General features: G+C 40.6%; 1 protein-coding gene across 4 annotated transcripts in view; it reads left to right on the top strand.

Moving 5' to 3' along the window:
- Garre1 (granule associated Rac and RHOG effector 1) overlaps positions 1–12,861 on the top strand; it is an 89,546-nt gene that overhangs the window by 49,982 nt on the left and 26,703 nt on the right. For all 4 annotated transcript variants that reach the window (XM_015496916.2, XM_048790960.1, XM_048790961.1 and 1 more), the window contains exons 3-6: positions 4,874–5,080; positions 11,185–11,325; positions 11,518–11,613; positions 12,427–12,588. In XM_015496916.2, coding sequence (XP_015352402.1) covers positions 4,874–5,080; positions 11,185–11,325; positions 11,518–11,613; positions 12,427–12,588 — 606 coding nt within the window. The remainder of the gene's footprint in view (positions 1–4,873; positions 5,081–11,184; positions 11,326–11,517; positions 11,614–12,426; positions 12,589–12,861) is intronic.

The following is a 12,861-nucleotide window of genomic DNA, read 5'->3' as shown; positions in this document are numbered from 1 at the left end:
GTCTACACCCTGGATCTTATTGTAGGGAGACAGAGCAGCCTGTTAATTTTTTTTTTTTTTTAAAGAGAGAATGAGAGAGAGAATTTTTTTTAATATTTAATTTTTAGTTTTCAGCAGACACAATATCTTTGTTTGTATGTGGTGTTGAGGATCGAACCCGGGCCGCACGCATGCCAGGCGAGCACGCTACCGCTTGAGCCACATCCCCAGCCCCAGCCTGTTAATTTGAACACAGCTTTTTGGAGTCAAACAGAACTGGTCAGTTCTGTTTGACTTATTACCTACTTGATATTAAGCAAGGTTGTTTGTGTGTATGTGTGTGTGTGTTATTTTGTTTTGTTTTGATCTCTAAGCCTTAGTGCTGTTAAGAATTGCTCACAGCCCACAGGGTCACATTCCCATGTAAGGTATGTGTTGTGGGTTAAACACTCAATGATAGCTGTTGATAGAGTTTCATTGTTACTGTAAACTTAAATGTCTGTCCTTGACAGTCCTTTCATTTTTCTTACCCAATTTGTCACATCTATTCTGCTGTTGAACCCCATACCAAAAAACTTTCTCCATGTGAAAGAAAAAATAGCTGTCTAAGGCCTTGGGGTCACACTTTTCCAAATTTACATTAGGAAGACCCCCAAGGACTGGCCTACGCCTGGGTAAAGGAGGGGGGCTAAGCTAAGAGTAAGATATCAGAGAAAAGGTGGGCAGAGGCAGCGTGAAGTCAGAGCTCTGTCTTCCTGAGTAGGTGAAGTTTACACCTACGGTATTCAGGTAAATTTAAGAGCAGAGTCATTGAAACAGCTTTTTCTGGGGTAACTACTGGTTTGCCTTTTTTTTTTTTTTTTTTGGTAGTACTGGGTTCTGAACCCAGGGTACTTTACCACTGAGCCATATTCCAATCCATTTTTATTTCTATTTTGTTTTGAGACAGGGTGTTGCTAAGTTGTCCAGGTTGCCTCAGCTTCCTAAGTGGCTGGGATTACAGGTGTGTGCCACTGCACTTGGCTTGATTGGTTTTGAATGAATTATTTACAACACATATTTTGTCACAATCCTAATTTGGGTTGATGAGTTACACATCATAGGTAGGAGGAAGGAGGTGCATGGTAGCTGAACTCTTATTATCATAGTTTCTTATTTATAGAGAAGACACTTAGATTACATGACTCATCTAAGATCAGCCATGTAATAAATGGTGGGGACAGCACACTGAAAATGCCTTTTCAGCTGTTTGGCTCTCTTCCCCTGCTTATTCCTATAACAGCATTCCCCACCCCTTCCACCATTTCACCACTGCAACAAAACAACTTGCCCTGACTCCATCCTTCCATAGAGGTGGGTGTTTAATCCACACCGTCATTATCAGAAGAGTGTCCTGTTCTGGACCCTGCATCAGGCCATCAGAAGCATTTCTGAAAATATTTCCTTTATGAGAGGAAGGGGCAGCCATCTCTTTCCCCTTGGTCATGTCCTCAGAGAACCTTTTCTTTACCACCTACCCCTTGATGTTCATTCTCCTACAGCATCTGACCTTGTGTATCCATTTATGACTTTGTTTTCTCCCTTACCCTCCTGAGAATGAGTTTCGGGACTTGCTTATTCTCTTTCTTATATTATTATCAGGCTTTTGTGCTTTATATATATTAGGCATTCACATATATATTTCTTGTAAGGGTGAATGATTCATTATTATTGGTCAGAAATTGTGAGAATATGACCCCACAGCAAATGGTTCATGGCATCCTCACTGTCTCCTCCTTCTCCACTTCCCCATAATCTGCCAAAATGCAGATTAGGAGGGGGATGAAGAATTTGTGTCCTTGAGGAGCCAGCATCACTTCTCTGTGTCTGCACTATGTGGAGCTTCAGGACACACTTAACTGTGCCAGTTAAGGTTGAATTTCTATCATGTACCTGATCTAGTTCCACTAGCCCTTAGCTGTATCGAGTCTGTTGAAGTAGTGGGGGCACACTGGCTAAAGGCACAGAAAGATAATTCAAATGACTATTATATCCAGTTTTTGTCACCATGACAAAGTTTCATAACTTTTATATGACTTAGTCTTCATGTCTATAAAATAGGGATGACTGCAAGGATTGTTCCTAGGATTAAGTGTGATAACCCATGTGAAAAAATTTTTTAATTTTTTTTTAGTTGTTGAATACCTTTATTTTTTATTTATTTTTATGTGGTGCTGAGAATCAAACTCAGTGCCTCACACATGCTAGGCAAGTGCTCTGCCACTGAGCCACAACCCCAGGACCTCCATGTGAAATCTTTAACATTGCTTAGGTACAAGCTGGGAGCTCAACTAAAGCTGGCTGTGATTACATACAGTACTAAATATTATTTATTGGTGCATTATGGTTGTATGTAACAATGGGATTTATTGTTACATATGCTTACCTGCACACAATATAATAATATAATTTGGCCAGTTTCACTCCCAATCTCTTCCCACCTCTCTCTGCACCTTCCTTTTGGTCTCTTTCTTCTACTGATCTCCCTTTGATTTTCATGAGATCTACTCCCACCTTTCTTTTTCTTTTCCTTTTTTCCTCTCTAGCTTTTACATAAAATATATATACATATATATATATACACACATATATATGTATGTATGTGTGTGTGTATATATGTATGTGTGTGTGTGTGTGTGTGTGTGTATATATATATATATATATATATATACACACACAAACAAACAAACATATAGCCCTTGACCTTCTTATTTCACCAAACATAATGGTCTCTGAGTCCATCCATTTTCCTGCAGATGACATAATTTTATTTTTATTTTTTTGACTGAATAAAACTTCATTGTGTATATGTGCCACGTTTTCTTTATCCATTCATCCATTGATGGACACCTAGGCTGGTACCATAGTTTGGTTATTCATGTCATGTATTTCTGACTGCGTGCGTTACCTGTGTCCCTCACCTTGTCCAATCTAGTACAGACCACTGATAGGGAAGAGCTCTGAATGTGGTGGAAGTGGAAACCCAGGAAGTTCAGATGGGGTTTCAGCATCTGGGTTGTTCACTACGGTGAGAGGATGGTTTGGTTTGAGGTCTTTTGTTTGCTTTTGTTTGGTCCTGGTGATTTCCACAGGGGGAATACGATTCAGAGGGAATAAGTATATACAGAGAGTTGGCCTGTTCCTGTATCTCCAGGGAACAGAGCTCTGACTGGTAGGGATGGAGAGGGTGTACAGTAAAAGACAGCATTGGACATGGGTGCTAAGAGGTAAAAGATCCAAGGTTGAATCATATTTGGGGCTGCTTCAAGGGACAGAACTGGACTGGAGCATAGGTACTTCAAAAGACAATGGAGCCAGGCTCAGTGGTACACATCTGTCATCCCAGCAGCTCTGGAGGCTGAGGCAGGAAAATTGTGAGTTCAAAGCCAGCCTCAGCAAAAGTGAGGTGCTAAGCAACTCAATGAGACCCTTTCTCTAAATAAAATACAAAATAGGTCTGGGGATGTGGCTCAGTGGTGAGTGCCTTTGAGTTCAATCCCTGGTATCTGCCCTACCCCCACCCTCCTCACTCCCCCCTCACCCCCATCCCCCCGACCCTCACCATTCCTTCACCCTCACCCCCACCCCACCCCCCCAAAAAACAATGGAAACAGTTCCAAACCTTCATCAGCTTCCCAAGGCAGGGCACTAAGGGCTGGCAGCCAGTGAAGCTTCTCACATTTGCTCCTACCATTTGGATGAATTGCAAATGTATAAAGTAATTTTTTGTAAGTCATCTATATTAGCCAATGAAAAAAGAAAAAATACCTTCCACATATACACACACACATAAACAAAATCTCAATTTGATGGAACATGATGAAAGGGTTACAATGGTTTTTGTTGGTATTGTCAGATTTGGTGTGGGCAAAAGCACTATAAGAGATTTGGCGGGGGCGGGGGGGGTATCAGTAATCTGGAATATCTATGCTCAAATTGCTTTGCGTATGGTAAATTCTTGCTCTCCTTTAAAGAACAAGAAATAGGAAATCCTAGAGAACACATTGTAGCTGTGGTTAAGGCAAGAAAGAAAACAGGGAGCAACAAACAATGTCAGAGAACAGCTGATGCCAGATTGCCAGATAAATGTACTTTCATATTTTAAAATGTTTATAGTACACATATTTCAGTGTGTGTGTATGTACATATGTATAGTTACATGTTAACCCTATATGTCAATGTGGTATTATGAATAGTATTTTTTTAAAATGAATTTCCTATTTGGGCCATTAACCAGTTAACACTATGTATCAGTGGGTTCCTACTAAACTGGTGAATGGAGTTGTATAACATGTTTTGTTGCCTCCTACAAGACTGGTCTGTCAGCTTTATTTCTTAAGATTGAAAATATGACTTACAATGATGTTAATAACTATATTAACACTGTTATTAAAATAACCAGTATCTTTGGATTCCATTTCCAATGGGATTTTTTTTATAAGTCACACTGATCGATCAGATTTTGAATCACATGGCTTTTACTTTGCCTTCTGAACACTGCATGGACATAATTGGAATTGTGGATTGCTCTAGTTCAGCATGAGCTCAAAGACAACCAGGGTCAGTGTGAGCCAGAGTCCAGGTGATAGGAGTGGAGAACAGGAATACAGATACTTGGCAGGAAGTTGGAAGATTCATTTGAATCTGGGGACTTGCTGTTTGGTTGAGATGTTTTGACTTCTAGGCATCAGGCAGCTAGGTCCAAATATGAGAACAAAGGCAGATCCTTCTAAAGCATGGCGACTTTTTCACTTTGTATAATTTCATAATTCCATAGTCATTGATAGTTGAATTTATTATGCTGATCCATCAGTAACCTGCGACCTAAAAAACCCTGGCTTTCTTGTTTTTGCAGGTGTTGGGGCGATGTTTCTTGACAGTGGTACAAGTCCATTTCCAGTTTTTGACCCACGCATTACAGAAGGTCCAGCCAGTGGCTCATTCTTGCTTTGCCGAGTTTGTTGTGCCAGAAAAAAAGAACAGTGGTGGCAGCGGCTTATCTGGCATGGGCCATACACCCGAACTGGAGGAAGCTGTGCGATCCTGGCGGGGGGCTGCTGAGGTAACTGACTTTGGGGAGGTTGGGCCCTGTGTTCAAATGGGAGAAGATCCAGAAGGCCTTTGCCTATTGGTTCTCAAAAGGGCCATTTTCTTTAGAAATGTAAGTTTTAAACTGCTCTCATTAGCTTGTTCACTTATTTAACAGTGAACATCTTTGTGAATGCCCTTTGGGGCAGGCCTGTGCCAGGCACTGAGCTAACAGCTTTTTCCCACAGCCTGCTGGGAGAAGGCTTATAAAACCAGGGTGAAGAGAGCTGTGGTAGAGATGTTACAGACAGAGAGGAGGAGCCCTACTTTTGAATAGGAGTGGTTCAGGAAAGCTAGAAGAGAGGAACAAAGGAGAAGTCTAGTGCCTAAATCAGCAAAGACAGGATGGAGCTGGCTGGTGAGGGAAATGCTCAGCAAGGAAGCTGGGTGAGCAGGAGTGTTTGGCAGACAGATGGAACGCCAGGCTCCAAAGCCACAACCATACCAAATGAAAACTCAGTGAATATAGGGATTTCTCCCTTCTAGTTCTGGAAATTGAACCCAAGGACAGTCTATTACTGAGCTACTTCCCAGCCCTCTCTAAACTTTATTTTGAAATAGGTTCTTGCTGAGTTGTCTAGGCTGGCCTCAGACTTGTGATCCTCAGCCTCCTGAATAACTGGGATTACACATGTTGCCACCACACCCAGCTGAATATAAGGAATTTTTTTCTTTCTTTCTTTCTTTTTTTTTTTTTCCAGTACTGGGGATTGAACCCAAGGGTGCCCTACCACCGAGCTACATCTCCAACCCATTTCATTTTTTAAAAAATTTGAGAGAAGATCTCACTAAGTTGCCTAGGCTGGCTTCAAATTTACAATCTTCCTACCTAAGCCTCCCAAGTTTCTAGATTATAGGAGTGTGCTTTTGTTTTTTGATAACCAAATCATTCTCTTTTAGAAGGCTTAACATATTTATAGTTTTTAGTTCTTTAAGATTCTTAACTGGTCCAACTCTACCTAAGCCCTCATTTGTCAGTTGCTTTGCATGTGATTTGAGCAATTCTCTAGTACTGCTTTATTTGACTCCATGAAGTCTTCAATCTTTTGAAAGATCATCGATTTCCCAGCACAGCAGATATGTTCATAAAACCCAGTTACCAACAAAAGGTAGACCAAGGAAGAGGTTGGCTCCACTATTGGGTAAATATCGCATTAGTAGGGCTGGTATGGCATGTTCATCAGGGTTGGAGAAAGAAGAAATGCCAGTAAATTAGTGAGTATTCTCATTTCCCACACAACCTAATGACTGAAGGGACCTGCCACAGTGGTGGGCAGCAGGCTTTCCCTGAGCCTGTTGGGCTGGAGAGTCCAGTCTAGCATAAGATTCCTTTTCTTTTTTCTTTTTTTTTTAGAGAGAATTTTTTAATATTTATTTTTTAGTTTTTGGTGGACACAACATGTTTGTTTGTATGTGGTGCTGAGGATCGAACCCGGGCTACACGCATGCCAGGCGAGCGCGCTACCGCTTGAGCTACATCCCCAGCCCAGGATTCCTTTTCTAGTCTCTGATTTGGCCTTCTCCACTCCTTTTCCATAACCAGAAGAATTTAAATATGAGCAAATCAAAAATACCTCTTAAAAGTTGTCTGTGTTGGGGCTGGGGTTGTAGCTCAGCTGTAGAGCGCTCGCCTAGCATGTGCAGGGCCCTGGGTTCGATCCTCAGGACCACATAAAAATAAATAAAATAAAGGCACTGTATCCAACTACACCTAAAAAATAAATTTTAAAAAAATTTAAAAATTAAAAAAAAAAGTCTGTGTTATGGAGCCCTCTCATAAAATCAGTAACAACACATTTCTTTTTCTTTTTTCTTTTTTTTTAAGTCTCAGAAAGTCTACATGTGGGCTGGGATTGTAGCTCAGTGGTAGAGCACTTGCCTAGCACTCATGAGGCACTAGGTTCAATCCTCAGCACCACATAAAAAAATAAATAAATAAAGGCATTGTGTCCATCTACAACTAAAAAAAAAAAAAAGAAAGAAAGAAAGGAAATCTGCATGTATTATTATTATTTTTTTTTACTTACTTAACAATAAAAATACTCATATAGAAAAACATACTTTTGCTAACTTCCTGGAGGAAGGCTGTGCATTAAAGACTTTGTAAGTTATTAAATTTAGACTGTTTTCCTGGTTTTGAAAGAAATCCCTCAATTCCTCTGTGGGGTAGTTAGGAAGGCCTCTTGGAGCATGGCCCCTTGATGGTAAGAGTGGCTGAGAAGCTTTTTCTTCTGCCCTGCCCCACCCTCCAGCATGCAGGTCTTCTTGTTATGATTAATATAGGTTATTAATTATGAATTTTCTCTCCCTGAGAATACTGCAAAGTTGGTAGACCCAGAAAGTATTCTGGGCATTAGGAAGAAATACATTTGGGACTAAAAACTGAGTCATATTGCTTGTAAATGCTACTGAACAATCACCATTTGTAGAACTTAGGCAATGTATTTTTTGCAGACATTGTAATACTATCCTTTGTTTTTAGTATTAGAAAAAAAAAGCTGTGACTTTATCTAGGACTTACTGCTGTTTTACAGAGTATATGATAGTTTATAGTTAAGGAATAGTATTTTGATTTATTGTCTAGTTTGAAATATTCCATAATTAAATTGGAAATGTATTTATTTTATGTCTTAGAAATCTCCTTTAATCCTAAATTTTATTTATTTATTTAGTGGTGCTAGGGATTGAACCTGAGGCCTTGCACACACTAGGCAAGTGCTCTACCATTGAGCTATATTCCCAGCCCTAATCAAAACTGTTAAACATAATTTTTCACTTTGATGGGTGGTCAGTTGAGACCTTTGTCCTGTCATTTGGCTTCACCAACCTCTCTCTCTCTCTGTCCTCCTGTCTTCTGGGCTCCAGCCTCCTGACTATTCCACTCACATTTGGAAACCTTAGTACCTGGTCACTCTTCTCTGCTCCATCTGCTGGCATCATTCATGCTGAAAATTCACCCCACAGGAGACCTTCTAGGGATCCCTTGACCATCTCACCTGACCTTTTCCTCCACCCACTTTAGTTTTTCCAGTCTTTTCTTCCCTCTTCACACTCCCTTTGTTTCCACCTAGTGCCCCTACGCCACTACACTGAGAAAACAGAATCCCCCTGACATTAGTCTTTCTTCTCCCATTACCAAAATGCTGTTGCTCACCCCGCTCCCCACTGCTGCCCCTGCCCCGCTTCAGACTCATCCTTCTTCCTTCCTGACAACAGAGGAGGTGCATTCTCCAGTCCAGAGCTTTCCCCAACCCCACTTTGCCCCCATCCTTGAGGGCCTGGCTTCTGTGGTGGGGCCCTGCGTTGTTTTGGGTTGTGGTGGTGGTGGTGGTTGTTTGGTGGTACTAGAGATTGAACTCAAGGCATCACATGCTTAGTAGTCAGGCTGTCTACCATCAAGCTACATTCTTAGCCCAGAATCCTGTATTTTCTCTCTTTCATTCTCCATCTGTTTCTACCAGCATTCAAACAGGAAAATCCACCTTATTTCTCCACCTTTTTTCTCTGCTGTTTTCACAGCTAACTTCTTGGATCAGTTGTCTGCCTTTTTCTCACCTTTGATTGATTCTAAAGATAATTATTATGAAGGATTTCAAGCATATTGAACAAATGAAGCTTAACTTTTTTTTGCAACATTTACCTCATGCCTTTTATTTTTAACCAAAAAAATATTACAGTTGTAGTTGAATCCCTTTTGTACCTCTCTGCTATCTTATTCACATCCTTTACTCACTAGAGGAATTTGAAGTCAATTTGGAGTCTGGCTTCTGTGTATATTTTTATATTTTTACTATATGTGCATGTATTCATACATAATATAAGCTATTATTTTGCACAATTTGAAACTTTACATAAATGTCATCATTCAGCTCCCTGAAATCTGGATTCTACTCTTACACAAGAACATGTCTTCTCTTGTCAAAGTCACATGTGCCTTTCTTTTGTATTTTCAGAGCATTCAGCTGCTCACAGTATCTCCAAGGGGGAAATACTCTTCTCATAGCAGAGGCTTCTTCATGTCTACTGTCACTACCCTAGTTTAGAGGATCATTATTTCTACTCAGGACTCTTTTCTCCTCTCCTTGATTTGCTATTTTCATTTTAAAATTGAATGATGTTGCTTCTCATATCCTTAGGGGCTGTGGACCCCGCAAATCCTGCCATATCTGGCTTCTTTGGTCACTCTCCCCCTTGTCACTGGGCTACAGATCCTTGGCTATGTCTCATTCTTCACCTTGGTTCCTTGGTCTGTATTAGTACCTGTCTGCTGGTCCTGACACACTCTTATACCCCTGCAGTTCCATTGACTACCTTCTCCCTTAACTCCCAGCCCTTTTTTCAGCATCTAGGATGTTCCCTGTTACAGTGCTATATTTGCTTCTCTCAGTGTGTTTTCTGATTTTTAATTCTGTTTTGTCTGCCTTTTTGGTTCATGAGCATATCAACTCCAGGAGGGCAGGGGCCAGGTTTTGTGCTCTAGAATGTATCTGGAAATAGCCAACATAACCCCCTGTGGGCAAAATATTTGAGTGAATTATATTTTTTTGTTTTTGTTTTGGTACTGGGAATTGAACCCAGGGGCATTCTACCTCTGAGCTATATTCCCACCCCACTCCACCCTTTTAAAAAAAATATTTTAGTTGTAGATGGACACAGTACCTTTATTTTATTTATTTATTTATTTTATGTGGTGCCGAGGATTGAACCCAGTGCCTCACACATGTTGGACAAGCATTCTACTACTGAGCTACAACCTAAGCCCCCCCCACACACCTTTTTTTAGTTTTTCGTTTTGAGATGGGGTCTTGCTAAGTTGCTGAAGCTAGCCTTGAACTTGGGAACCTTTTGCCTCGATTTCCTGAGCAACTGGCATTGAGTGAACAATTTTTTTTTTTTTTTTCCGAGGCCAGGTACCGAGGATTGAACTCAGGGGCACTTGACCACTGAGCCACATCCTCAGCTCTATTTTGTATTTTATTTAGAGACAGGGTATCACTGAGATGCTTAGCACCTCGCCATTGCTGAGGCTGCTTTGAACTAACGATCCTCCCGCTTAGCCTCCTGAGTTGCTGGGATTACGGGTATGCACCACTGCGCCCAGCATGTGAACAATTCTAAATTGTTTTAAACTGTAAGACTGTTAGGATTCAGGGAATGGTAATTTATATATAATTTGTGAAACTAAAGCTTTGGAATATGACAACATTGAAGCTGTTAGTTGTTTTCTTGTAGTCCTACAGGTTTGATAAATATTACAGTTCCTAGCCTGTCCTGGAAGAACAAAGGTAAACTATTAAAAAATGTTATTTGTTTCACAAATACTATTGCAACAAAACTAAAAATTGAAAGACAATTCATTTTTAATCCCTTCACCCCTCTAATAAATCAAATATATATTTTTTTGTATTTTCTTCTACTCCTGACCCACATCTATGTTTCCATTTCATAACATAATTTCTTCCTGTTTTTCTGTCTTGCTTATATACTCTACATAAACCTACTTACTGCCTGAAAGTGGGGGGAGACAAGGTCTAAATGAATTGATAAGGGCCTCACTAAAGCCTCACTAAGTTGCTGAGGCTGGCCTTTGAACTTGTGACCTCCGTCTCAGCCTCTGGAATCACTAGGATTACAGCCATGGGCCTGCTGTGCTCAGCTATATTGGTATGGCTTTTTACTTCAGTTCACTCAACTAGATATATTATTTTGTTTTCTCTTCTGGAAACTCCAAATGCCAATATTCTAGGTTATCTATCTTTAAAGCAGGGAAATTAAAAATGTGTAAATGTTTATATGTATGTACATAACTAATAACAGGTAAATCTTTTTTCCAGTGTTTCTAAGATAAAGTAATGTTACATCAGGTTTGCTTTCTCTTTGATATAGTTAATTTAGGCTTTCAAAATTTTGGGCTGCTTGCTTTATTACATGGATGATGCAGAACCTCTGGCTTATATCTAATGCTTAGATGGTCTCTTGCTTTATTTTGGTTTTGGGATTTTTGTTGTTATTATCGGTTTAATTTTGCTAGTAATTGTAACATCCTCTTTTACTTACCAGTCTATTTTTATGTTTTAGGCAACATCTAGATTAAGAGAAAGAGGCTGTGATGGCCGCCTGGCAGGAATTGAAGTTCAGCAGCTCTTTTGTTCTCAAAGTGCAGCAATTCCTGAGCACCAACTAAAAGAACTGAACATAAAAATTGACAGTGCTTTGCAAGTAAGTTTTTCAAAGCTGGAATATTGATGTCCAAGGCAAGGAACTAGTTTTGATGTTGAACCATTAGAGTAATAAAGTTGTAATTGACCTCAAGTCTTCTAAAACTCTAAAAATTTTAAATTCCTATTTTCATTAGATTTGTCATTCTAATCTGCTGTATAATCTTGATTCCTGAAAATAATTTGTTTGCAGGCATATAAGATAGCTCTGGAAAGTTTAGGCCACTGTGAATATGCAATGAAAGCTGGCTTCCACCTGAATCCAAAGGCGATTGAAGCAAGTTTGCAGGTATCCTATCCTATCTTTTCCTTTCCTTTCCTCCCTCCCTCCCTTGCTTCCAACCATCCTTCCTTCCTTCATCTCTGTCTCTCTCTCTTGTCCCTCCCCTCCTACCTTCCTTTATTTCTTTATTTATCTTTCATATGTTTATTTACTTGGCAAGTATTGATTCAGTACCTGCTACATGCCTGGGTTGGTTTTAGGAACCCCATCCCTGCTTATAGTGCATTGGAGGGGAGGACCAAAAAGGGAGGGACAAATATTTGGAAATCAGATGGTGCAGAAAGCTATAGAGAAACATAATACAAGGTGGGGACATGTTTAGGAGTGTGTGTATGGTAGATGGGAGGAAACCATACCATCTTTTTTTTTTTTTTTTTTAACCTTTATTTCTCTTATTTATTCTTATGTGAGGCTGAGGATCGAACCCAGGGTCTTGCACGTGCGAGGCGAGCGCTTTGCCGCTGAGCCACAACCCCAGCCCCAACCATACCATCTTACACAGGGTGCTCTGGTAGTCTGCACTACCTGAGAACATGGTTTGTTAACATGGTGGGCAATAGAAATGGGAGCATGCTAGGCTGGCAGGAGTAGGCTGTAGTGACTAGAATGTTCAGAGGGCTGGGAATTTGTAGAACTAGATCAGAGAGAGGAGGCAGAGGCCTATGGGGGCCTTCTGTGCCCCTCTGTGTGCCATAGACAGCACCACAGTTATATTTCTCTATCTGGTAACTCTTGGGAGCTGTGAGGGATGTTTATGTGGTGCAGTCTGAACCAAGTGTTTTGACAGATGAGGTATGGATAACCTCTCTTCTTTTCCAGGGTTGCTGCAGTGAGGCGGAAGCCCAGCAGACTGGGCGGAGGCAGACACCCCCACAGCCCATGCAGTGCGAGCTTCCCACTGTCCCTGTGCAGATAGGATCACACTTCCTGAAGGGCGTCTCCTTTAATGAGTCCGCAGCGGACAATCTGAAACTTAAGACGGTAGCTTTCCATGGGGTTCCATGGGGTTTCAGCAGCCACGTGTGAACTTGGAAATAGAGTTCTTAAGGGTTTGTGAGGAACAGATTAAAAAACAAAACAGGTTAAAGAAGGAGGCTGTGACCTTTCTTGGTAAAATGATGAACCTGGGGTTTGCACGTGCTAGGTGAGTGTGAGTGCTCTACCACTGAGCCTTCTGGTGCCTTTTTTTTTTTTTTTTGAGTTGTAGATGGACGAATACCTTTATTTTATTTATTTTTATGTGGTGCGTTTAGG

This window comes from Marmota marmota, unplaced genomic scaffold (assembly GCF_001458135.2).
Source record: "Marmota marmota marmota unplaced genomic scaffold, marMar, whole genome shotgun sequence".
NCBI lineage: Eukaryota > Metazoa > Chordata > Mammalia > Rodentia > Sciuridae > Marmota > Marmota marmota.
The sequence above is the reverse complement of the archived record's forward strand: the minus strand, read 5'-3'. Positions and strand labels throughout refer to the sequence as shown.